General features: G+C 46.2%; 2 protein-coding genes across 4 annotated transcripts in view; both read left to right on the top strand.

Moving 5' to 3' along the window:
• The window catches only part of DCTN5 (dynactin subunit 5), a 29,610-nt gene extending 8,282 nt beyond the window's left edge, over positions 1 to 21,328 (top strand). The window contains exons 4-6 of one of the 2 annotated variants that reach the window (XM_047087294.1): positions 1,277 to 1,388; positions 5,894 to 5,996; positions 18,502 to 21,328. In XM_047087294.1, the coding sequence (XP_046943250.1) occupies positions 1,277 to 1,388; positions 5,894 to 5,996; positions 18,502 to 18,515 (229 nt within the window). In that variant the 3' untranslated portion in view covers positions 18,516 to 21,328. Of the gene's footprint in view, positions 1 to 1,276; positions 1,389 to 5,893; positions 5,997 to 9,188; positions 10,560 to 18,501 lie in introns of those variants that run through there. The other variant, XM_047087293.1, reaches the window with a different exon arrangement.
• Positions 21,329 to 21,423: 95 nt separating this feature from the next.
• PLK1 (polo like kinase 1) overlaps positions 21,424 to 26,785 on the top strand; it is an 11,766-nt gene continuing 6,404 nt past the window's right edge. Inside the window, exons 1-5 of one of the 2 annotated variants that reach the window (XM_047087291.1) lie at positions 21,424 to 21,708; positions 21,824 to 23,383; positions 24,050 to 24,218; positions 24,980 to 25,124; positions 26,106 to 26,199. In XM_047087291.1, the coding sequence (XP_046943247.1) occupies positions 22,976 to 23,383; positions 24,050 to 24,218; positions 24,980 to 25,124; positions 26,106 to 26,199 (816 nt within the window). In that variant the 5' untranslated portion in view covers positions 21,424 to 21,708; positions 21,824 to 22,975. Of the gene's footprint in view, positions 23,384 to 24,049; positions 24,219 to 24,979; positions 25,125 to 26,105; positions 26,200 to 26,785 lie in introns of both variants that reach the window. The other variant, XM_047087292.1, reaches the window with a different exon arrangement.

Here is a 26,785-nt window from a genome sequence, read left to right as displayed (position 1 = left end):
TTAATTAATTTTTAAGTTTGTATATTTTGAGAGAGAGAGAAAACATGAGTGGGAGTGGGGCAGAGAGAGAGGGAGAGAATCCCAAGCAGGCTCTGCACTGTCAGTGCAGAGCCCGACACAGGGCTCAAACTCACAAACCCTGAGATCGTGACCTGAGCTGAGATCAAGAGTTGGACACTTAACTGACTGAGCCACCCAGGCGTCCCTGGAATTTTTAATTTAAAATTAAATGACGGTTCTGTTGTAGACTGTGATGAGATCAAGGAATTCATTGTCACACAAGGGGTGCAGATCAAAAATACGAATGGATTAAGGAAGATTTAAATAAATTATATGTCCTCAGAGGACAGATACCGTCTCCAATAAAATATTCCTGACAAAATAGAACACGGACTAGAAAGAGCCAGTGAGCATCCAACTACTTTATTTTAGTTCCAGTCCAAATATTTTATATCCCAATGTATTGAAGTTACCTGTAAATGCGATCCTAGAACCACTGTCCATGACATTTGAGGAATCCTAGAGAATGGGAATGATGTCAGAAGTCTGGAGAAAGCCTCCTGACTCCTACTCATCCTTCAAGTCTTGGCTTATGTATCACTTTCAGTTAAACTTTTACCAAACTACCAATTTAGATAGTTATATACTCTCATTGTATACTCTCATATCTTGGTGCTTTTTGTCTGTAGCACTAATCACAGTTGTAATTAATTACTTAGATAATCATTTATTTAATCTCTCTTCTCTTGATTGCAAGCTCCTCGTGGGCAGGGTTATGTACCTTTTGCTTGCTATTATATCTCCAGTTCCCTAGCGTAGAGTCTGGCATATAGTAGGCATTCAGGAAAATCAGTGAATATACAAATGTTTGGAATGCTGAATGCTAGAAAATACATCCTCAAAACCTGATGTCAGTTCCTTGAAGCCCTGTAGAGCAGATTACTGAAAATGTGACCTATGAGCATTTTCAAGGAGGCAGGAATGAGCAAAACATTCATTGATTTGGTGCCAGCTCTTTTAGCTTGGAAGGTCTTGCTCCTTCTGCCTTGCTGTTTCTTTGCACACTGCCTGGTCTAATATTTCTGATTTTGAGCTAGTAATCACATTCATCTTCAACATTATAGAATTCCCCTAGCCTGAGAGTTCTTTCCTTACTAGGAGCAGTCTTATTAAGACGAGACGATAAAGTTGAGAATATGGTCTGTAGTTCTATAAACCTCTACCAAGAGCACATCACCTTGACTTTTTTTTGTTTGTTCATCTTTTCCTTCTCTAGTGTTGCATTTTTTCCTTTACATATTGGGGACCATGTCTTTATTGAGGAAGATTGTGTGGTCAACGCAGCTCAGATTGGCTCTTACGTTCACGTTGGCAAGAACTGTGTGATTGTGAGTATGATGTCTTGGCTGGCTAAATGTCCTCCCTTCCCCTCAAGCTCACGTCCCTCACATCAGTGGGCCTCCACTTCTGTGACCAAGGAGGGTAGAAGTAGTTTCTGGCCTACTGGAATTATTGTTGGATTTGGAGTTTTTTAGGCATTAAAAATCATGGCTAAACTTTACCAAACCTCTTCTATATGATGTTGAACCTTCCTTTGATGATCTTATTTGACCCTCATAACCATCCAAGGGTGATAGTACTATTATTATCCCTATTTGTGAGTGAGAAGCCTGAAGACCTTAGATATTAGGGGATTTGACAGGGCTATTAAGTGGTAGAGCTGGGATTCGAACCCAGGCGGCATGAATAGCCATGCCGATTCTATGGCCTACCTGTTGCCTTACCTCCAGGAACGTACAGTCTAGTGGGTCAAAGGGGATGACATTAGGCAAAGTGCAAGTAGTTCAGGGTGATGGGTGTGCAGGGTACAAGTGGCCCTTTCTCAGTGGAACCTGTAGGACCCTGGTCCATAGGAGCCTTGGCATCCACTTGTTACATCCAGCCGTGGCTTTACAGATTTGGATTTCTTAGTATTTCATAGATGAAGAGCTTGATTTCAGTTGGGATTTAGGAGAACATCCTGGGTGAGAATATTAATGACTGGAGCTGAACTGCCTTAAGGTTTAGGGAAGATGTTTCCTGTATTTTAAATTTGTACCCAAATTCTAGATTCTTGGGAAAGCCAAGAACTTTTCATGTTTTTAAATGGCTGTTCCCAATAATGCAGAGGCAGCTCTCTGCTCTGGACAAGACTCAAGTATCAAAATACTTGCTGAATCTGGGGTTCGTGGGTGGCTCGGTCGGTTAAGCGTCTGACTCTTGATTCGGCTCAGGTCATGATCTCATGGTTCATGAGTTTGATTCCCACGTGAATTGAACTGAGCTGATAGCATGAGCCTACTTGGGATTCTCTCTCTTCTCTCTTTCTCTGTGTCCCTCCCCTGCTCATGTCTCTCTCTCTCTCTCTCTCTCTCTCTCTCAAAATAAATAAATAAACAAATTAAAAAATACATCCTGAAACCATGTAGTCACATTCCACAAGCCACAAGCAAAGATGGACCATGTAGTGGAGAACCACATGACTCTGGAAATCTGACTTAGTTAGTCATAATTAAGGGAAGTTGTTGTTTTGCCAACCATTCTCCTCCAAAGGAGTCCCCTTGTATGTATCAGAGACAGAGAGTCTTTAGTTTGGCATGATGTTGAAGGGGGAAAATAGTGAAACTCATCCTGTCCAACAAGAGTTGGTTTTCTAAGCCATGGTTAGATTTTTCTTTTTCTTTTTTTCTTTCTTTTCTTTTTTTAAGTTTATTTATTTACTTTGAGGGGGGGGGGAGAGAGAGAGAGAGAGAGCGTGAATCAGGGAGGAGCAAAGAGAAAGGGAGAATCCCAAGCAGGCTCTGTGCTGTCTCGGGGCTCGAACCCACAAACCATGAGATCATGACCTGAGCCAAAGTCGGATACTTAACTGACTGAGCCACCCAGGCACCCCACAGCTTGGTTTTTTCTGACATTTTCTGCAGCAAAGTGATGGCATCCTCATAGTAGCCTAGGTGTTAGTCCTGTCCTTTATCCCCAGAGCAAAATATCTGAAATGTTGAGATCCAAATGCTCTTCCCAGTGCTTAGGGAATTCTAGTCTTCTTGTCCTGTATTTTGCTTTTTAGGCCACTTTTCGATACATCAGTTCATGAAATAGTCACTGTTGGGTATTGGCAGTATTTATTTGCTGAGCCTTTACAAATCCTCAAGTAATCTCAAGAGAAAAATTCTTTTAGAATTCTAGAATCTCGGAGCTAGCAGGAATTCTTTGAGTCCAGCTGACCCCATGACCCACAGATCCTTCCTCTAGCACCCATTTGGTGTTCTAACTCTTGTTTGGATGTGTGAAGGTATAGATGTCAATCAGAACTGCCTGAATGCCTACAGGTAAAGACTAACAAGCAATCTTAACAGGCATCGTTATTGTACTGTGAGCTTTGCATTTATTATCTCTAATCCTCAGAGCATCCCTGCAGGTTTGGTTTTATGTCCTGTTTCACAGATGAGGAAACCAAGGCTCAGAGATGCTAAATAACTTGTATAAGGAGATAAAGGTAGCTGTAATAGTGGTAACACGTAGTTCTTGACTCCTCCTTGAAAAGTTCACCACGAAAGAATAAAGAAGTAGTTTCAGCTTTTAACCTCCTCATCTGTTGCCAATCCACTCATGCCTAAGAAGTACTGGTGTTTTTACTTTTGCTGCTATTTAATTGATCAGTTTTCCCAGAATGCTCTGAAAGCTGATTAAGCATCATTTGTCTGAGTGGGCAGAATGGCTAGCTAGTGGACTCGGCAGGTGCCTACTACAGCAGATGTGGTGGCTGGTGATACACAGAGCAAAGTTTTATTCACATTGCTCTTTTTCTAGGACCCTTTGTCTGCAGATTCCCTATATATGAGCGTAGCATGTCTGATGCAGCATATTCTGTTTCATTTCACTCAGTGCCCCATGTGCTTAGTCTGTATTATTAGGAGCTTAGGTGCCGTAGGATGTCTTTGAGTTCATTTGGAAATCGCCAGGGGAGCTGGCTGGCTGCTGTATTTTTGAAATTGCCATTAGGGGTGCCTGGGTGGCTCATTTTGGTTAAGCATCCAGCTTTCGATTTCAGCTCAGGTCATGATCTCACGGTTCGTGAGATTGAGCCCTGCGTCAGGCTCTATGCTGACAGCACGAAGCCTGCTTGGGATTCTCTCTCTCCCTCCCTCTCTTTGCCCCTCCCCTGCTTGTGCATGCATGTATATACTCTCTCTTTCTCAAAAATAAATAAATTAAAAAAAAAATTGCCAATAGGAGGCAATTATGGGAGAGAACTTTCTAAGAGTGAACAAAGAGCTACAGTTGCAACTTGTTTCTGAGCTACAGATATTGTCAGGTATTGCCTAGGCTATTGTCCACTAGCCAGAGACAGCTTAGCAGTCACTTAAAAAATTCAGACTTAGAGGTATAAGCTTTTTAAAAAAACTCATGTGACAATCTACCTGGAAATTCCTGGAAATACATATGATTTGGGTACTTATTTATTTATTTTTAATGTTTTGTGTATATTTGAGAGAGAGCACACAGTGGGGAAGGGACAGAGAGAGAGGGGAATAGAAGCTCTGAAGCAGGCTCTGTGCTGACAGCAGTAAGCCCAATGCAGGGCTTAAAAGCACAAACTCTGAGATCATAACCTGAGCTGATAGCAGATGCTCAACCAACTGAGCCACCTAGGTGTCCAATTTGGGTGTTTAGTAATGGGGAAATTTTTTATATAGCTTTCATATCCTTTGGTAAAATCTGAGATCTGGATACATTAGCATTGTCCTGATAGTTAAGAATCCCACATTGTCAGCCAAGTGTGCTTTATCAGACCAACTGATCAAAACACAAGTGAACTCATAGGGCCTGGTAATGCAAATGCAGTCAATAAAGACCAGAACTTTCATTTAGTTTGCAGGTAGTCTGAGGCACAATGCTAATCTGTATATAGAAGCCTCTCCTTTGCCTTAACCCATGAAACGGATGAATCTACCAGACCTTGTTTCTTGCCCTCAAAACGCTGTGGGTTATGGCAGAATTGAAAAGTGAAGGCAGTGGATAAAGTCAAGCATAAGGCTTGGCTGAAACCTTCAAAATGAACATATTGGCTGATATGAACCAAGAGTACAGAAGTAGATCCTAATTCTGTGCACAAAATGGCTTCAGGGGTTCAACTGATGTCATGAGACTTAGTCTCCTTCTCTTTCCCGCTTTCCTCTAGGAGACTTTCAGGCAGGTTTTTCCCTTATGGAAACAACACAGCTGGTCCAGGCATCTGTCCTATTCTCTAGAAACTCCATTGGAAAGAGCTTCTTTTCCCAGTAGTCCCAGCAAAAGCCCTGATGTTCAGATTCATCAGACTGATCTGGCTCATTCGCTAAACCAGTTGCCATGGCCAGGCTTGGAGTTTGGGGTTAGGATAGGGGACTGTGATGGGCAGGGGGTGGTAACCAAGGGTCAATATAGGTTCTGTTACCAGAAGAAAGGGGAACAAACGTTGGACAAGCAAAATGATAGATGTCCACTAAATGACAAAAAAAGAAAAAGGAAAGGAAATTGTACAATTCTTGGAAGACTGAATTTCAGTCTATAATGCTTAAGATAACCTGAACTGTCCCTAGCGTACCCCCTCCCTGAGTTCACACACACACACACACACACACACCTGTGCACACACACACACTCACACTCGCACACACTAACACCCCTACCTCCTCCTGCTTGTCAAATGCCACCCAAAGTAGAGAACTGTGGCCAAACCTCTTGCCATTGTCCCTGTCTGTGGTATGATATCAGGAATGGAGAAAATACAAAATAGCTTTCTACACAGCAGATCGGACAACTTGTACTCCATTTCCTGATCTGTTTCTTAGTGACAAGATTTTCATTTCAGGGGCGCCGGTGTGTATTGAAAGATTGCTGCAAAATTCTTGACAACACAGTTTTACCCCCAGAAACTGTGGTGCCGCCATTCACTGTCTTCTCCGGCTGCCCAGGTAAGTTTGGGTGTTGATATTCAAAGCTCAAGTTCTTTTTCCATCAGAAAAATAATGGGTGCAACTTCTGTCTCTGACAATATGTTGATCTAGCTCATTTAAAAGATTCTCCTGCGACAGATTCCCTTGAAATGCTATCTAAAACGTAACCAGTATCTTTTTAAATGTGTAATTGAGTTCACCAGGAAATTTCAAGCAAAGAGGAAAGTACACCCATACCATAAGCATGTTTAGGTTTATGCATCTTCATAATAGAGTGGTTTAGGGTTTGATACTGCTGTGGGGACCAGAGATAAAGCCTTACATTCACGCATGGTGGAGAGATCTTCCTGAAGGGTGAGCTCTCAATAAAAAGTTGATATAGAATAAACCTGCTACTAGACAGGAAAAAGGCACAAAGACGCAAGTCTCTCTTTGCCTGGGCTCTGGGTGGAAAAAGAAAAGTCTGTCCACAGAATTCTAACTATGGCTTCATGTTGGCTGGAGGTTTGTACTTCCCACACTGCCAAGGAATGTCCAACCTGAAAAGTTGACATAAAACAGTCCTAAGACCAATGATAGCACTAGGACACCCGAGAAGAGCAAATATATCCCATCTCGACCTTGGCTGACAGAATGCCCTCAGGTAAAGCCCTCATCAGCTCAGAGTTCCAAGTGGCCAAACATGTGAGCAAACAAAAGTCCTACACTCTCATCCTAGAAAACTTGGAAAACACTGGAAAACAGAAGGAAGAAGAAAACCTCATGTCCCCTGCCCCCAGTCCAAGACAGTCTCTTTTCTGTGTTGTTTTATATGGTTGAACTCATGCAGCATGTACAGAGGCACCCCAGAGATTCACAGATGGATGATGCTATGTAGAGAGAGATTTGACAGTATATGAGATCTACCACTGAGTGGTTTAGTTGTTTTTCCAATTAAAAAACTCATTACTCAGACCATCGACTGTGAGTTTCAAAGATGTACAGAATCATCCACTCAGATTCTTTGGGGAAGAAATTGGCCATTCTGCTGTTTGGTGCACTTTTGCCTTTGCAGAGTAGGAAGGAGAGCCCTGCTGAGTCATTCTCCCTTATGGGGTTCCCATTGTGGGAAAGCTTAATCATTCTTAGCAAGTGCAGATCAGAACAGCCCTTACAGTTGTTTTAGGTTGATTGTGAAACAGGTATCTGCTCTGAGGTGAGAAGCATATTGCCAGAGAAATATCCTTTTTTTTTTTTTATGTTTATTTATTGTTCAGAGAGAGAGCAGGGGAGGGGCAGAGAGAGAGGCAGACAGAATCCAAAGCAGGTTATGCTGTCACTGCAAAGCCCGATGTGGGGCTCAAACCCACAAACCGTGATATCATGACCTGAGCAGAAGTCAGATGCTCAACTGACTGAGCCACCCAGGCGCCCCGCCAGAGAAATATCTTGATCTCTTTTAACTTTTTCAAGGTCCTTAGTACCAACTATGGTCTTTGGACACCAATGGCAGAGGCAGGGAGGCACCACTTCATATTTGAAATCCAAATAAGCACTGTGTTTTAGAGGTTCTGATGGAGGATTCAAGCTGCCTGAGACCTTAGAGATCATTGCGTAGATGGGGGAAATAGAAAGGTGTGGGTGTCCACAGGGTCAGAGCTGGTTTGTGGGAAAGCCTTGACTAGCACTTGAGACCCCTTATTTAGAATCCTGTACGGTCTGCACTGTGACAAGATGCTTCCCATGTTCATTTGCAGTAGTTTCACAAACATGCTAACTATCTAGATACTGCTGTTGGAAATCTCCATCTTTAATAAAGAGGCGTAGGGCTGCAGGAAGACTGGCACATTTTTGGAGGGCTCCACTGCATGAAACTGACTAGTGGAACAAAGTGAAAGACAAACCATCTGGAAAGAATTTTGGCCAAAATTGCCTACAGGAGTCAGACAGAAGTGATTGAAGTAATAGCCTGTCGTAGCTATCTAAGAATACAAACCTAACATTGTGAGATCTTCTGATGTTTCATGAGGAGCTAAAAATCTGAATTTTTGTGTGATATCCCTGGACTTTTAAATGTTGGCTGCTAACTTTTTAAAAAGATTAAATACTACGCAGACCAAACATAGGTTTGCAAATCTAACATGGCTGTTCATTTGTAAACAGTTCCTGTGAGAATTTTGTATTTTTAAGACCTTTTTTCCATTGTACCTGTTACTTTCTCTTTTTACATATGCAAGTGCATGTATTTGTTCTTGTATGTGTGATGTATAGGTATGTGTATTCATATGCATATATACGTATACTTGTGTACATAATACAGATGTATGAGACTGTTTACACCTGTGTAAACAGACTCACACTCTTTATTCTGTTTGGAAACTTGCCTTCTTAACAGTGTATCTTGGGCATCTTTTCTTGTCAGTATGTGGAGAGTCCCCTCATTCCTTTTAATGGTTACATGTTTTTCGTTGCATAAATGTACCATAGTGTAACTCATCAGTAATGGTGTAATGGATCATCAGATGTTGCCTTTGGTTTTTCAGTATTAGAAACCTTGCTGCGTTAATATTCTTGTACATGTATTGTTCAGTTGGGCAAGGTTATCTGTAGGATAAATTCTTAGAAGTTGGATTGTCAGGTCACAGGGTATGAACTTTTAAAAGTTTTGCTAGATTTTCCAAAATTGCTCTTCAAAACAGTTGTATGAACGTACGCTTCCACCCATAGTATATGGGAGTGACTTTTCCTGGAAATCCTTAAATACAATTTTTTGTCTTTCTATAGGATATTTCTGTTCTACTCCCATCCACGACTTGTATGTAGCAGGTTTGGGGACTGCATGTTTCACTCTATGAACAGCAGAGCAGCTTCTTACCTCAAAGGGTGTTCACCTTGGCTTTGCCCAGTAGGTGTCACACCAGAATCCAGGGGATGGACAAATCCATCCTGAAACAACCTCCAGTGGAGTCAGAGATGCCTTAATAACCTTTTTTACCTGGAATTTATTTATCCATTCAGGGAATTGTATTCTTTGTCTCCCCCCCTCCCCCCCCCCCCACAAATACTATCTCAGAGATGTGGTCAGTAGAATGACTCTGCTAGCATTGAAGATGGAGGACTTGGATTTAGATGCTCATGAATAAAGAAAAGGGGCCTATAGGGGTTTAAACGAAATCAGAGCTGCTGTCCTCCCCCGGCTCCAGTTGGTTGATCAGGTCTTTCTTTCCCCAGGACTGTTTTCAGGGGAACTCCCAGAATGTACCCAGGAGCTGATGATTGACGTCACCAAGAGCTACTACCAGAAGTTTTTGCCCTTGACACAGGTCTAACGTCTCTGCCTTGTGTCTCGAATTTGGTTGAGCTCTAAGATGAACTTGGGGACAAAGTGAGCCAGCCAGCATCTACAAAGAGCTCTAGTGTCTTTGATATCTTCCACCCTCTTTTTTTTTGTTTGTCTGGTTTTGTTTAATTCTTTAGAATTTCTCAATCCTTCCAGGTTCTAAGCTCTTAAGACTTTAATAACAGAACGCCTGGAGGCGTTGTGTCCAAATGCTGTACTTAAACCTTATCTATTAACAGTCACTCCATACCATTATCTGTGGAACACAGAATCATCTGTTCCCAACACTCCCACCCCTTGGTCCCGTGGATGACTGGATCCTGCTGAAATAGGCCCGCCGAGTGCAGCACTGTCCCAGCGTGGAGGTCATGGAGCTGGTGTGCTGCTCTCAGCCATTAGCTGCTCACACGATCGCTCTCGGCTTTCCTGAGCTAACACATTTGGCCAGTCGCCCCAGTTGCTCATGGGGGGAAAAAGTGTGACTTTTCAGAGCCCAGATTCCTGTTTGCTACTGAAACTTCAAGGGAGGGGTGGTTAGCATTGCTCTCCTTCCCAAAATGACCTTAACTGTCCTTTTAACCCAGGGTGATGAATTAAAGACTTTCTAGCATTCTGATCTAGGGCCTTTGGCTTTCACTAGAGGGGAGGCCCTCAGCACCCAGGTTTTATTTTTGCAAAGACCCAGGTTTGAGTCTCCCACGTGGACGGGCTAGTCTGGCAGTCACTCCTTGCCTCACAGTATTTAGAGGCAGCAACATATGCCTTATTTCCTTGAAGACGTAGCATTTGTGACAATTGTTCTCTAACCTAGAACCATTCACCCGCTCTATATTTGCCATAAACGTCACAGTTAAGACCAAAATATTTGTACCTGGACCCGATCATGTATATATACAGGGGCCTCTTAAATCATTCTGTGGGCACAGAGTCCCAAGGAGTAAATGAATTTACCAGTGCTGTTCTTACCATCTCTTGGGTAATAACACAATCCTGCTTGGTTCTGCTCTGACCTCTTGGTCTAAAAGGATTTAGAAGGGAAGGCCTGAGAAGCTTGGCTTTGCTCAATGCTCTGATTCTGCTGTGAACAGGGTAGGATAGTTCAGCCTTGAAGATTAAGGATCTATCAGGAGCTGTCCTAACTTAATATCTGGTTGTGGGGTTAAAGTGTCTACATGTGATGATCTCTACTACGTCAATATAAAACTATTTTCTGGTTTGTCTTTTTTTTTGTTTGTGCATTAAAAGATTGACTTCAAAGATTATTTGAAGGTGATCCTTCTCTATCTCCAGTGATGGCAACCTCAGTTCCTTGGGCACTTTACTGCATGCCTGGTGCCCTGCTACAGACTTGACATTCCCTGGTTTGCTTACGGTTCACACCAACCCAGTAAGGTGGATGTTGTTCCCATTTTACAGATGAGAAAAAAACTCAAAGATCTTAGGTAACTGGTCCAGTTCATACGATGAAGAAGTGACTGACCCAGGAGTCACCCCCCATGCCTATCTGACAACATAGCCATGTTACTCAGCTGTGCCCTGGTAAGATGAGGCTAGGCTTGCCCTTGGAGCACATCTGCTGTGCGTCCTACTTGATATCAGTAGTCTGTGATGGTTGCAGTTTTTTACTTTGTTTTGATTGATTGATGTCATTTCCTGGCATCTCCCCCAACTCACTTCTCCTTTCGTACCACCATAAAGGCAGATCTTGGAATTGGCAGAGCTTTGTTGCTGTCTAAACTACCCTCTTGTTAGCTAGTGAAATCCTGCAGGGCATGTCTAACATTACCATCCAGCCTGTGTTTGAATACCTCCAGAAGGAAGCGTACCACTTTATGCAACTGTCCATTTTTCTTTTTCAATTTATTTCTTCCAGCTTCATTGAAATGTAATTGACATATAATTTTTTGACTGCCCATCTTGTGGGTGAACAGTGAAAATTAAGAGAAAGTGGGATCTTTTAAAAGCTTCTTCAACACAATTTTAAAAGCCTTGAGTAACTCATGTACGAGATTCCAAAAACCCAATCCAGTTAGTGGAAAAGGGACATGCAGTGAAGTAGAACTTCCCAGTCTAGAACCCCGATTGCATATTCTACTGCCCAGGGGCAACTACTCTGAACAGGTTTTGGTGTGTCCTACCAGAGACTGTCTGCATGCAGCAGCAGATACGAATGCATACCGCAGCCTGTGTATTCATACAACTGTGAGCACACAGTAGGCGTGCAGCTTTGCACCTTGCTGCTTCTACAGAATGATACACCTTAGAGGCGGTTCCACCTTTGGCACATACAGGTGATAAAAATGGCAGTCACTAATATTTACATAGTGTTCCCCCATGTACCAGGCACTCTTCTGACTTCTGCACATTTATTAACTTCTTTAGTCCTCACCACCACCAGGGGTAGGTACCATTACTCTTCCCCAAGGAACAGAGGTTAAGTAAAATGCTCAAATTTGTACATCTGATGGGATGGTGAGTCAAGGCAGTCTGCATGTAGAGCCCATACTTTTCATCACTATGCTGGAATTCCTCTCTGTTGTGAAACCTTTCATTGCCCAAAATTGTATCATCCAGCCAGCCCTCACTGTTCAGAAAGCTGAGAAAGTATTTTGCTTTTTCAGGCAGGCAAGGGAAAGGGGGTTGGGAGTGGGTATGGGATGAACCATCCAGTAGTGGCTGCCCCAGGCAGGAAGCCCAGTGTCCCCCTGAGAAGACTGTCTCCTTGCAACGTGCCTTGCTGTCTTGTAGCTGCAGTGGTCGTTTAAGAGCTAAATGGGAGCAGGTTTCATGGGAACTGTGTCTTGCTTGCAGTCAGTAAATAGTGTCTTAAAATTCTGTACCATATAGTTGGCACTCTATAGAGGAATCTGCAAGCTAGATTAGATAAAAATCCAGTTAGAATGCTTTGTTGCAAGTGACAGAAATCCAGCCCGAGCCAGTTTAAGTAAGAAAGGAGTTTTATTGGCTTTCACAACAGATCATGGAAAAGGTTAGCTTCGGAAGCAATGTAATGTGAACCTTGGGCAAGTTACTTAATCTCTCTGCCCTGTACCCTAAGCTGTGCAATGGGGATGACAATGGCACCCCCGTAGAATTGGTTCTGATTAAATGAGGTACTATATGTAAACATTAAAGATCGTTCCTAGCACTCTGCAAGTAATAACATTATCATTGCAGGGATAATTATATCCAGAGACTGAAACCCAATATGGCTCTTTGTTTTCTATTTCTTTTTCACCTGTACGTTAGTAAAGGTACAGACTGGGCTGCTGTAACAAAGAGACCACTGAACTACAGTGGCTGTCTCTCACCTAGCAGTGTGGGGATAGTCAGGTTGTTCAGCGCAGATAGGTGTGGGCTCCAGGAAACCATCAAATACCCAAGGTCCTACTATCTTGTCACGTGACCACATTTAGCTACAAGGGAGGAGGCAAATTTAGTCACTGGCTGCATAGCTAAAACTCTGAGGAAGGAGATTCTAACAGTAAAAGGGAGAGGGGGAGATTGGACACAGGGAAACAGTAAGCAAGCTCTCCCAGGTCTGTGTTGGCTTCCTTTTCTTCTACTGTAAGCGGGTTCTCTCATGCATTGGAGCCCATGGCAGCTGACTGCTCCAGATTCTACCCTCCCAGCTTACTAGCCCTGAGAGAGAGGCTTCTTCCCCCCAGTTCTAATTTGGAAAATCCTTATAGAAAGGTCCTCAGTGGTTTCTGGCGAGTCCCATACCCTCTTGGATTAATCACTGCCCTAGGGTGTGCAGCCCTATGATAAACCTGATGTAGGTCATGAGCTTTCCTCCATCCCCCCCCCCCCATGGCTGAGGAACAGCAGAGCCCATCACCAAAACAAGATGCTGGGCAGACAAATAATAGCTACTACAAATAGTAAACGAGTCTATAATTACTCGTTACTGATACTGTTGGAAAGGATGTTGGTGGTCATATGTGTCCTAGGAAAGGCCAGCTGGACTCTGTCTCCATGGTGGCTCTCACCCCAGGGACAATCTGTCACTAGATAATTACCTTTAAAACCCCAGAGAAGAAAGTCTCCCTGTCTTCACAATACTCTCCGAAGAGCAGACAGATGGGAGAGACCTCGGCTGGGACTCTTTCCAGTTGTCTTAGGGGACAGGGGAAATTAATTGGCTCATGTAGCTGATAAGGCCAGGGCCAGGTTAGGCTTCAAGCCATATTCCAAGACTCACAACAGCATCATCAGGGATCTGTCTCTTCGGTTCTTGACTCTGCTTTCCTTTGAGCTGGCTTCATTCTCAGTCTTCACGAGTTACCCTGTAGCTCCAGTTATTGGTAGAAAGAGCTCCCTTTCCCCAACAGAACCCCTGGACCTGGCTATCATTGGTCCAAACCTGGGATGTATTCAGCCTCAAGTAATCACTGTGGCCAGGAAGGTAGAATGCACTGATTGCCTAGACCAGGGACACATCCTCACATGGCTCGAGAGTTGGTGTTGGGTGGCTGTGGTGATGTTGCCAGAAGAGGGGATGAATGGATGCTGGGCAGGAAAAATCACCTGCTGTCCAGTTCAGGCCTCTTCCTTTTCTCCACTTGTCTTCACTGCCCTCTGTTTACCTGCCTACTCTTACTGCCTGTCCAATCTCTCATTACCCTTGGTCTTGGGGGTGGGATGCCTCTGGTTGTACCTGGGCCTGGCACAGGGAGGATGTTGCTTAGCCGAAGTGAAGTGTTGATAAAGAGCCATTTAGGGTCACCTGGGTGGCTCAGTTGGTTAAGCGTCCAACTCTTGATCTCAGCTCAGGTCTTTTTTTTTTTTTTTTTTTAATGTTTATTTTTGAGAGAGACAGACAGACAGAGCATGAACAGGAGAGGGGCAGAGAGAGAGGGAGACACAGAATCAGAAGCAGGCTCCAGCCTCTGAGCTGTCAGCACAGAGCCGATGTGGGACTTGAATTCATGAACTGCAAGATCATGATCTGAGCCAAAGTCGATGCTTAACCGACTGAGCCACCCAGGCACCCCTCTGTTTTCTTTTTATGTTTATTTATTTTGAGGGGGAGAGAGCATGAGCAGGGGAGGGGTAGAGAAAGAAGGAGAGAGAGAATCCCAAGCAGGCTCTGTGCTGCCAGCACAGAGCCTAACCCACCATGACTTGATCCCATGAACCACGAGATCATAACCCAAGCTGAAATCTAGAGTCAGACGCTCAGGGCGCCTGGGTGGCTCAGTCGGTTAAGCGTCCGACTTCAGCTCAGGTCATGATCTCAAGGTTCGTGGATTCGAGCCCCATGTCGGGCTCTGTGCTGACAGCTCAGAGCCTGGAGCCTATTTTGGATTCTGTTTCCACATCTCTCTCTGCCCCTCGCTCATTCATACTCTGTCTCTCTCTCTCTCTCTCAAAAATAAATAAACATTAAAAAAAAAAAGTGTCAGATGCTCAACCAACTGAGCCACCTAGGCACCCTTCAGCTCAGGTCTTGATCTCAGGGTTGGGAGTTCAGGCTTCCATGTCCAGCATGGAGCCAACTTAAAAAAATAAGTAATAAAGAGCCATTTAGAGGATGCTCCTCTGCCTGGAACTTCTTCCTTGTGGACCCCATAGCACCTTGTTAGAGGAGCCCTTGTCAAGGTCTAGGTAGACTTCTAGTTATGTACTTGTGTTCTTGTCTGAGCCCACACTAGCTGTGAGCTCCTGAGGAGTCAGATGTGAGCCTGTGGGTATCCAGCCCATACTTAACGGGGTGAGCCCCTCCTCCCCTCAGTCCCTACCCAGCCTAGATAAGTGTTATGTTGCAAGATCCCAGGTACAGGGGGCAAGGTTGAATGACTGACTCGTGTGCCTTCTGTTGACTGATTCTGGTGCATGTGGTTGCACAGGGTTACTGTGGTTGTTTGGGATGTGCAGTGGCTTCAGAATTAGTCACTTCTGCATGGGCCATTTCACTCAGAGCCTGAGGCCACGCTTCCTTTCTTAGTCACTGACCCATGTGGGTAATGGCAGACTTGAAGTGAATCAGACAAACATTACTTCTATTTAATACATCCTTGGAAGTTTCTCAGCTATAAAGAAGGGATCTTGGTGGCTAGGTAGGTCTTTCTTGGTGTATTGATGTGGCCAGTGAGAGCCCACAAGAGTCTAGAACATGGAGCCCCAGACACATTCTGACTTGCCCTCAGCCATTCTTTCTCTAGGACAAATTGACATTAATGGACCTGGATGGTTGCCTTGGGTGATCAGAGCTAGCTGGCTGATCCCCAGGGGGTAGCTTCAATGGAGTTGCAAGGCTCCTGTAATGACATTGGCAGTGTTGAAACATTGTGTTAAGGCTTGATTATTTCAAAAAAGTTGTCAACAAAGTGTCCTGCCAGCTTGGACCAGTTTCTCCAAGTCCATGATCACTGAAACACTTCTAGAGCCCCCACTAATGTGCTTTTCTAGAATATGCACTTGCTACCTTTGGGCTCGGAAGGCGGGGCCCTGAGCACATGCTATATCACTCATTTGCTCATTTACCAAATACCTTTTGAGCCACTGCTGAGTGCCCGGCGGTGCCCTAGCCCCTGGAGATACAGTAGACAATAAGATGGAGCCAGATCCTGTCGGTAGGGATGTTATAGCTTAGTAGGGGAGAGAAAGCCAAAGAAACAGAGTTCCCCAGTGGAGGCCTGGGGGCCCCTTTTCAGGTCACAGTGGTGAAGAGTGGGCACTGGAGGCAGGAAGATCAAACCCCAGCCCTGCCGTGTACTAGCCTTGTGGCTTTGGGCAAGTTATCTCCCCTTGTGGAACCTCAGATTTCTCATCAATAAAATGGGGAAGATGCCTAGGAGTTGTTATGAGGATTTAAATGCACTCAGACGTGTAAAGCAGGAGCCCTGGCTCAGGGTAAGTGCTTAGTGACTGGTAGTTTGTAACAACTATTATTAGTAAGTGAAAAATCTTGAGTAAAATCCTTCATAGTGTAAGGTACAGCATTCTTACGTATTTTTAAATTTAGAAAGAACATCAGCTCATTTATAATCAATCCACCACAAAGAAGAGATGGGAAACAGAAATCACCCTTCCTTGCTTTGCACTTACCAGATTCCAGGCCCTTATTAGAAAACATTTAATCTTCCTGTCAAAAAAGTAGGGATTTTTAGAACTCATTATACAGAGAAGGAAACTGATCTTCAGAAGGGTTAAGTCAACTTTCCCAGTGTCACAAAGCTAATTAATGACTGAGCCAGAATCCATGTTTTATGCAGTCCCCCAGTATCCTGAGCCTCCAAGGCACTTGATGCTGAGGACCATCCTTGCTGCCCAGTCAGTTAATTCTTTGTTTTCCTGAAGTTTTTGCTGGTGAGTTGGGCACACCTACTTTTCATTAGGCACTCTGACCCAGACCCTGGAGCAAGAAGAGTTAGCGCAGGACGACCTGCTTCCCTGAGGAGAGGAGATGGCTTGTTCTGTATCTTTAAGTCTGCTGGGCATCACACATATGGTCGATGCATAAGAAAATCGTCCAAGAGAAGAGACACAAGAATGGAGTCCACACCCTCTCTGGCTTTCAGACCTTGGGTCTAGACATTCGGCCATGGTCTTTCTGGGCCCTACCAACATCCCTCTTTTCAGCTGTATTCATCTCAACCCTCGGTGTCTGCTGAGTGCACTTTCTGACTTCGCATGGGAACAGCGAGAGCCTGCGAAAGCAGTAGGGCCAGAGGGGGAGAATAAGGAAATCTGAGACTCAGAAACTCTAAGGCCTCTTGGAGACTCTGAGCTCCCTGGGAGTAGGTACAGGTTCTTTTTGTTTCAATAATAATAGCAACAACTGACATGACTATGTCCCCGGTGTGTTTCAAGTGCTGTCCTCATAGACGCTCTTTACAAGAACCTTTGGAGATGGGCACATCACAGATAGAATCCTAGAAGATGGGCACTTTAAGTATCCCCATTTTATAGACATGGAAATAGAGGCACAGAGAGGTTAAGTAACTTGCCCAATGTCACACAGCTTGTAAGGAGGAGGGTTTGAACCCAGAGTTCTTCAGTTTAACCAATATATCGTATTGCTTGTTGGTAAGGAGGGAGGGAGGGAGGGAGTGAACAAGTGAGTCTGGGATTTGTGGCTGGCCAAACCGACAAGGCCCCCAGAGGCAGGATGAGGCGTACTCCGGAGTCAGCAGAGTTGGATTGCAATTCCCTGGCTACAGGACCTCGGGCAGTAACCTCATCCGGAAGTGCCCGTGTCCTCATCTTCAAAATGGGAATAAGGTCTTTTTGAGGATGCAGTGAGATCGTCTCCGTAAAGCTGTTAGCCCCATGCCTGGTATATGCAGAGTGCTCAGTGAGGGCTCACTGTTAGTATCACTGACGCTCTGCAGATAGATTGTATTAATGTGGCATCACTGCAGCTGTATCAATGGAAACTCCGTGTTGACTAGAGCTAGAAGGGAATATGAAAAAGAAAACAGTTGCTAAACGTCAAAGGGAATTACTGTTTTTTCAATGCGTTGTCATTTCTTTTTTCTTTTTTTGTATGTTTATTCATTTTTGAGAGACAGAGACAGAGTATGGGGGGAGGAGGGGCAGAGAGACAGGGAGACACAGAATCCAAAGTAGGCTCCAGTCTCCGAGCTGTCAACACAGAGCCCGATGCGGGGCTCGAATTCATGAGTTGTGAGATGACCTGAGCCGAAGTCGGATGCTTAACTGACCGAGCCACCCAGGTGCCCAATGCTTTGTCTTTTAAGTGTGTGTCCATTTCTAAATGGAATAAATAGAATATACATGCAGTGGGTACTCAGTGGCCTTCAAATGTATTATTGGTTGATTCCATTGCTTAAAAGTCTTATCTTGTGGGGGTTGTATCTGCCTCTGCAGAAGAGTTAGCACTTCAGGCCTGTAATTAACAGTTCTCTTGATGCTGAATTTACTGCTAGGGGTTTGAGTAAATTTGCAATGAGGAAAAAAGGGAAGTCTTTAAAAATGATTTTGTATTTTGTAGCTCTTGTATCTGGAAATATAAAACTGGTTTAAAATGTCACATACTTCACAGTTTCATAAATGCTAGAGGGATCATCCCAATCAAAGAAAGATGCAAAAAAAAAAAAATTAAGAAGGTGTTGGTGAGATACAGCTTCTGGCGGGTGTGTTGGAGTTTAAATTCTTTGAGTGTTGGAACCAGAACAAGTTTTCGTGTAACTGTTGATTTTTGCTATGATTTGTGTCTGTTGGAACCTCTGGAAGGGGAGACAACATGAAAAGAGAAGCAATTTCTGGATGGAAATGCACATTTGGAATTTGAAAAAGCAGTTGCACTGCCAGTGAGCCCCAGGTGAAATGTCCAACGCCTAGAGGCTGATGCCAGGCCAGCATGATGTACATGGTTTTGAGTGGGTCAGACTGACAACATGAAAAGGAAGCCTTGCTTTCACTTGGACTTGGACCATGGCTGTCTGGTACTGCAGTATGACTTTCTGCAAGAAGCCAAAGAAAAGCAGCTGGCTCTCTTGGAATCCCAGATTCACTAATTGTAAAAGTCTGCATGTGACTAAGCTGAAAACTGGCCTCTGGGAGCTGTTTCAGCCCCAGCAGGAGCTGTGCTGACCTGGAAGCAGACACAGGCTCCATGAATAGGACTCAGACCCTGGGACCGTTGAAGGTTTAGGACCCCTTCTGTAGAGCTCTCATTATGAAAACCTACATCGTGGATGCTGGCCGGACCGTCGGGCCACATACACATGCCCACAGGAGAAGGCTTATTCTCTGATGGGACCATCTACAATCAAGCTGCTGGTCAGCTCTTTGTCGCGAATGCGGAGGCTACCTGCATCCTGATTTGTGATCCCTGCCAATGTTGGGGGAGGGCACATCACAGGGACTGTGACCCCTCCACCTGCTGTTGAAGATCAGACTCTGGGCCTTCTTGGCAAGGATGTCTCACTGGTGTTGACTTGTGTTCGGCTTTCTAGACTAGTTGCAGCTTAACCACGGTGGGCTGATAGCCTGATTCTATTTCCTTACTGCACCCTCCCACCCCCATACGCACCTAGTAAGGTAGGTTCATTATTTGAATATAGCTGTCTCAAGAGGGATTGATCTAGGCTGTTCACTGAATAAAAGGAATGGGAGATGATGTACACCCATTTGGAAACTTTTGAAAATTCAAGCTTTCATCCTCCACTAGTCTGCCAGGGCTCCCAGAACAAAATGCCTCAGACTGGGGGGCTTAAATTAGAGAAATATGTGCTCTCACAGTTCTAGAGGCCTGCAGTCCTAGACCAAGGTATTGGTGGGTTTGACTTCTCTCAAGCCCTCTCTCTTGGCTTATAGATTCTCACCGTGTCCTGACATAGTCGCCCCTCTGTGCTGTCTGTATCCTGATCTTCTCTTCTTCTAAGGACACCAGTCAGTTTGGATGAGGGCCTACCCTAGTGATTCTATTTTAATTCAATCAGCTCTTTGAAAGTCCTGTCTCCCAATAGAGTCACAATTCAGAGGTACTGGGGGTTAAGGCTTCAACATAGGAATGGCAGAGGGGACACAATTCAACCCCTGTAACACATCCTGACCAATGCCTGAATTTGTCTTTCTGGTTAAGTTAGATAAAAATGTTTATCTGCAAAAATGTATTTGTGTCTCTTGTATACAGCCTTTGCAGATAAAAAGCCTGGAGGAGACTAAGAGGGGATTGGAAGAATGTTGTTGGGTTGCTGAACAGCGGGGCCTACAGATTTTGTAGCAATGAAAAGGCAAAGTCCTGGCACCTGGAGAGCCTGGGGGAAATGGTGGGGGGCATCAATAATCTTGGAAGCTTTCCCCTCTTCCTCACGGAAAGCTCCAGTGCTACCTTTCCATGCTCTGGAGTGCTTTGAGTTCGGACCGCTGAGCCTGTGATCACACCAGGCAGCCCTGGCTCTGACGACAGAGGGGGCCAGGGCCCTGCACTTCCACACAGAATGCACACTCATGAGATGGGGACACTTGTATCACAGACAAGTAGAATTGTTTGGAACTGACTGCCTTCACGCAGCTCTTCTGATACCAAGGGCTGGCTGGATCTTCCAGACTGGACCGGAAGCCCTAGGGCGGGAGAACCGTGGTAAGAGGCTTACACTGGGGGCCCTGTTACCCTTCACTGCCTAACATATGTCTTGCTTGAGGTACCCTAACATTGAAAACTCATTTCCAGTGGGACCATGTGCCCTCTGGGACTGTACTAATGTCTTTGTGCCCTGTCACCACATTGCCTCAGCCCTGGAAGGCTTCAGATCAGCCTGAACTTACTGGCCACAGCTGTGCTGTACCTGAATTGGTGCCTGGGGCCAGGTAAAAATGAATCATACAGAAGTTTAGGGAGGAAGCCACTTGGCTTTCTAAGATAGACTGTTGTTCTTTTTTTAATTGAGGTATAGTTGACATATAACATTATATCTAAAGTAGACTTTGATGGTTAACGGGACCCCTGGCAGGCATAACAGATCAGCACTGCAGTTTGGGCTCATCTTTTTGCATGGGGTCCTACTGATAATACATTTGCTGCAAAGAAGCATGAGCCAAGGCCAAGGGCCAAGGGGATGGACAGCGCAGAAGGGAGTTAACACAGTAAGCCTGAGACTGCTCTCCTTGTTTGCAAGGCTGACCCTTGGCTGGCATCTGGGTAATTGGATTTTGAGTGGGTTGTCACCATTACCTAAATAGTAAGAATGGCTCACTGTGCCTAAACTGTGCAGACAGTATGGTTTATGCTAAATGCCTGCTTTTCTTCCAGGAATCCAACATTTTGGTATGTGCCAGGCAGAGGGTGTCTACTTGGCCAGCCTATTGGGCCAGCAGTATAAAACCCTGGGCACTGAGCCTCTAAGGAGCTTCCCTGGCAAATAACACTTCACACTTGCTGTCATAACTCATTGCTGGAGGCATTAAGTGTTCTTTGTGTCTATACTGCGAGAAGGCTCTGGGAAGCTTGTACCCGGTTTCCTCTGGGCTTTGTGCTATGCACCTTTTTCTGTTTGCTGATTTTGCTTTGTAGCCTTTTGCCGTAATAAATTATAGTCGGCTGTCAGTAAGACTATATGCTGAGTCGTGTGAGTCTCCTAACAAATCATCAAACTGGGGGGCGGGGCACTTTGGGGAGTCCCAAAACAGGAACAGAGGGGACTTCTGGGGTGTTGGTAGTGTTCTCTTTCTCAGTCTGGTGTTGTTTATGTGGGGTGGGTTCAAGTTGTGAAAATTCATTGAGCTGTACAGTTATGATATATACGCTTTCTACATATCTTAAACTTCAATAAAGAGATTACACACCACCAGAGTAAAAGTAAAAAACCTTCCTTTTATTCAGCAAACATTTCAGTTACCCCCCCCCCCCCTTTTTTTTACTAGGCATTGCTCTGGGAGTTTGGGACACGGGCTAGGAAAGATGTCATCATTGCTTCTGCATTTACTGGGAGGCAGGTAAAGATATACTTACAATAATATGGCTGATATTTGCTGGGCTCTATCAGAGACATCATAGGGCGCCAAGGGGCACAGAGAAAGCGCTTCTAACCTGGGTATTTTGCCGTTCTAGGGTTGCTACTCCAGTACTTTCGAAAGTCAGGGAAATGGGCAGAGGGAGATGGCTGAGAACAGCGGCAAACAGGGAAGGTATGTGGGTATAGAGTTGTCAGAGCCTCTAGTTTTGTTTTGCTTTTTTTTCCTTTTTTTTTTTTGGAAAAGCCACAAATCTGAATTTTTATGTGAGCTCTCTTGAGTTTTAAGTGCTGTAAACGAATCCAAATTTTCAAATGTGGGAGGCCAAACACAACACCCCTGCAGGACAATTTGGCCTTGGCCTACTGGCTTGCCAGGCATTCTGCCAACCAGCCATCCCTCCTCAGACCAAAGACCTGAGGGTCCACTCTTTCAGGCTCTGGGAAATCTAGCAATGAGCGAGCCAGACAACTTTCTTGCATTGTGGGGGTGTCTGGTACCGTGCTTCTCAAACATCAGGATGTGTGGGAATCACCTGGCATTCACACTGAAAGGCAGCTTTCTCACTCGGGAGGTCTGGGGTAAGTAAGGCCTGAAATTTTCTTTCTAACAAGCTCCCAGGTGATGGTGATGCTGGTGATCCCTGAACCATATATGCTTTGAGTAGAGTTGCTCTATATTCCGGAGGAGCTTAGGAGCAGCTGGCAAGCACCGTGTTTTTACTTGAGTTTTAGTTTATTGGGGTGTCTTGGAGCTGAGGACATCAGAGGCAAGTGCTTAAGGCTGCGCCGCCAGGTCTCTATTCTCAGAGGTTATAATCTAGAAGGCAGGTGGGGGTGGAGGAAAGTGTTAGGAAAAGCTTCCTGGAGGAGGTGCATGGGAACTGCAGGAACCTCCCCGGCCGTCGAGAAAGGGAGAAGCCCTGAACTCCCCCTCTTCTCGGGCTGGGTCTCTGCATCCCCACGCCGTGTACGGTTTCCCAGGCATCCCACGTGTCTGCGCCCAGCGAGTGCCTGTCAATCAAGTTTCTCCCCTACCCGGAGCTGGGTAGGGTTTAAAGGCAGCAGCGGTGCAGAACGCTCCCATCGTGCCGCGCGGCGGGCGGGTTTGGATTTTAAATCCCCGCGGCCAATCAGTGGCGCGCAGGCTCTTGTAACGTTCCCGGCGCCGCGTTTGAATTCGAGGAGGAGCGAAGCGGTGCCAGGTCTCTGCCCAGACTCTGCTAGGTTTGCGGAGCAACTCCGGGAACATGAGTGCGGCGGCAACTGCAGGGAAGCTGGCGCGGGCACCAGCCGACCCAGGGAAAGCCGGGGGCCCCGGAGTTGCAGCTCCCGGGGCTCCAGCGGCCGCTCCGCCGGCGAAAGAGATCCCGGAGGTCCTAGTGGACCCGCGCAGCCGGCGGCGCTACCTGCGGGGACGCTTTCTGGGGAAGGGCGGCTTTGCTAAGTGCTTCGAGATCTCGGACGCCGACACTAAGGAGGTGTTTGCTGGCAAAATCGTGCCTAAGTCGTTGCTGCTCAAGCCTCACCAGAAGGAGAAGATGTCCATGGAGATATCCATTCACCGCAGTCTCGCCCACCAGCACATCGTAGGCTTCCACGGCTTTTTCGAGGACAACGACTTCGTGTTCGTGGTGTTGGAGCTCTGCCGCCGGAGAGTGAGTGTCGCTGCCCGGGGACCGTGGTTGGGGGCTCCGGGGGCTCGGAGCTGCTACAGAAGAGGTGCTGGAAACCTTGGGCTAGGCATTGTAAAGGACTCGAGGAGAGCGTGCTTTGCACTTGGAGCTGCAAGGGGAAGGGGTTGCGATTAAGTAGCGCTCGAGTCCTGTTGCTGCTAGGGAAGGCAGCTCCTGGACGCTAGGTGTTGAGCGGAGTGGGGGAGGTGCAGGTCGGAGGAGAATCCTGGCAATGGACGCAAGGGCTTCCGGAGTTGCTAAGGGAGGAGTCCCGGGTAAGGGGTGCTGCAGACCCGGAGCTTCCGGAGTAGGGCTGGGTCAGGGAGAGGGGTGGTTGGAGCCAGACCAAGGAGCTTCCGGGAAGGGAGGCGGCTGGACAGGGATCTGCTGCTACGAAAAGGCCTGGGGAGGGATACTGAGAACTCTGAGCTTCCAGGAGTGGGTCTGGAAGAGGTATCCCAGGTAGGGGGCTTGGGAGGGAGCTAGTGGGAGAAGGGGTGCTGTGACTGGTGGTGGCCAGGCTTAGGGGAGAGAACGGATCGTAGCTGTCCTGGAGAAGAAATAAGGGTGGGGGTGGGGCGTCCTCGGCTGCCTTTATCCAGTGCATCGTTACCGGCTCCGCATTCCTCCTCTCTTAACCCCAACCAGTCTCTCCTGGAGTTGCACAAGCGGAGGAAAGCACTGACGGAGCCCGAAGCCCGCTACTATCTTCGGCAGATCGTCCTTGGCTGCCAGTACCTGCACCGAAACCGGGTCATTCACCGGGACCTCAAGCTGGGCAACCTTTTCCTGAACGAGGATCTGGAGGTGAAAATAGGTGAGTGCTGGACCCGGAAGGGGTGCTTGACACCACCGGAAGTGGGAATGAGGAGGTGCTGGAAGAGGGAAAATAGGAAGGAGGCAGGGAGGGAGGAAGAGGATGGTAGAAGTCTGGGCTGTTGATTGCTTCTAGAATCCCTCTTTAGTACCGAAATTTAAAATAAAGAGCCACAAGCCAGCATCCTGCAGACGCATTGTTTAGTGCTCCTACGCAGTAATTTTTTAAAAGAAGAATTTGAATTAGTTTCCATTTTTCAAATTGGGATGCTTGACATACAAATTTGGATTTGGACTCCTCTTAAACATATTAAACATATATTGTTGGAAGCTCCAGCAGTTCTGAGACAGCATCCCTTCCGGCTGCTCTTGGCCTGGCTGAAAAGCAGCTGTTCCCCTTCGACCCCCTGGGATTTGCCACAGTCCTCACCACTCCCTATCATTTCCTCACAAACTTGCCAAATAGCAGTACTGACCTTTACTTGCTTGATCCTTGAAGGCATTTGACTTGTGCTGTTTCCATCAACTCCCTTCTAGAAGGGCCCTCCTTTCTAAGGAAGGGGGGGCAAGGAGGCTCCCTAGGAGGCCCCTCCCCTGGGCCAGCAGGGTGGGAGGAAGCCTGGGCAGCCCTGCTGCCTACAAGATATAGGGGCAAAAGGGGAAATGACCCTGTTCTTGACATTCAAACCTGTACCAGCTTTCTGCATTGGCAGATGACAGAGGCTAGCATCTGAGCACCCCCTCTTCCTCCCTCTGTCCCAGGGGATTTTGGACTGGCAACCAAGGTCGAATATGACGGGGAACGCAAGAAGACCCTGTGTGGGACTCCTAATTACATAGCTCCTGAGGTGCTGAGCAAGAAAGGGCACAGTTTCGAGGTGGACGTGTGGTCCATTGGGTGCATCATGTAAGTTGGGAGTTGTCTCAGGACCCACATGGCCTAAGCAAGGGCCCTTTTGGATGTCTCACCTGGCTGACTTGACCTTGTGGACCTTTCTGCCTATGGAGAGGCTGTTCCAGAGAACAGATTGCCCCAAAACAAAGCCCAGTTTCCATATCTTTCCTTGTCACAGGTTATCTTGTAGGATTCCTGCAGCCTGGGCTGTGTGTCTGGGGAAGGTGGGGGAGAAGGGTGGGGGTGTCCCCCTAAATCTGTTCTAGGTCCTTGCTACTCAAAGTGTGGTCCACAGAGCAGCAGCATCACCTAGGAACTTGTTAGAAATGCAGAATCTCAGGACCCAGACTACTGACTGGATCGGAATCCGGATTTTAACAAGATCCCCGGGTGTTTCCCATGCGCAGTAAAGTTTGAGAAGCACCAATCTAGAAAGCAGCCCTGGGAGGGAGGACTTAGGTCAGGAATAGAGCTGACAGAAGGAGGTGCCTGTAGTCTATCTGGATCGAGGCCTTCTGAGGTGGGTGGGCAGTGGGTAGAGGGTTGGGCCCTTCGGGTATTCTCTTTTTTATTGCTGTTGATCTGAGTACTGGACAGCTAGAAATGAGTTGTAGCAATGGCTTTCATACTTATTTGCAGTGGAGCTTTTCAACTGAAAGCTCCAGGCCTTGAATACAGAACTATCAAAATGGCGCTGCTTCTGTAGAGGAAGGTAGCCCACGCACTTGGACCTGATTTGTACTGGCCGGCAGCTTCTGGGGCCCCGGGTTACCACAAGCTATAGTTGAAAAGTCACTTTTGCTATCACCGGTCTTCTGAGGGCTCACCCCGGCCCATATCCTGGCTCCTGTGGGCTTGAGGATTGTCCTCAGGGGCCCGAAGTTCAGAATTTCCAGATGCCCGGCCTCCCTTCTGGCCCTGAGATGATTCCTCTGGCATCTAAGTTTTGGCTGCGAGCCTTGAGCCAAATCTACCCACCTTGTGCTTTTACAGGTATACCTTGCTAGTGGGCAAACCACCTTTTGAGACATCTTGCCTAAAAGAGACTTACCTCCGGATCAAGAAAAATGACTACAGTATTCCCAAGGTGACTAAAAACACTTGAAGTTTAAATTTGTTTTGTTTTGTTTTCCCCCAAAAAGCTGTTTACTGAGCCCAATCATATCCCGGGGCTAGAGATAGGTCAACCCCACTGCTAGGGGAGCCACAGAGCTTTAGTGGATCTGTGTCTGAAATAACATACAGAACTTGATAGGTGTGCACAAAAGCATTTATTGTAAGGGGAGAGGATTTGTAGATCCTTAGAGTTTGGGTATATAACCCAAAATGTGTAAAGAGCAAAAAAAGGTGGGGTGGGGAAGAGCAGGAGGCAGACGTAGAAGAGCCACTTCAGCTTTGGAAGTGGACCTTCTCGAGTTAACTGGTCTCTGCCATGTGGCAGCCAGATCACAGTGGGCAAATGGCCTGAATCTTTTGGCTTCCAGTTTCCCGCTTATAAGGTGGAGTTACTACCCCTGGAGCGGCTCGCAGAGCGCCTTGTATACACTAAGTGCTCACAGAATCCTGAACCACTGTGAATCCAGAGTGGTGTGCCTTTTCACAACCACTGCTGTCAGCGCGTTGAAAGGAGTAGCCTGTTTCTGCAGAAGCCCGACTCATGGCTGCTTTCCAGT

This window comes from Lynx rufus, unplaced genomic scaffold, assembly GCF_022079265.1.
Source record: "Lynx rufus isolate CCGP_SWC_20201006 ecotype Redwood Valley unplaced genomic scaffold, mLynRuf1.p SCAF_23, whole genome shotgun sequence".
NCBI lineage: Eukaryota > Metazoa > Chordata > Mammalia > Carnivora > Felidae > Lynx > Lynx rufus.
This window is presented reverse-complemented; position numbering and strand designations above follow the sequence as displayed.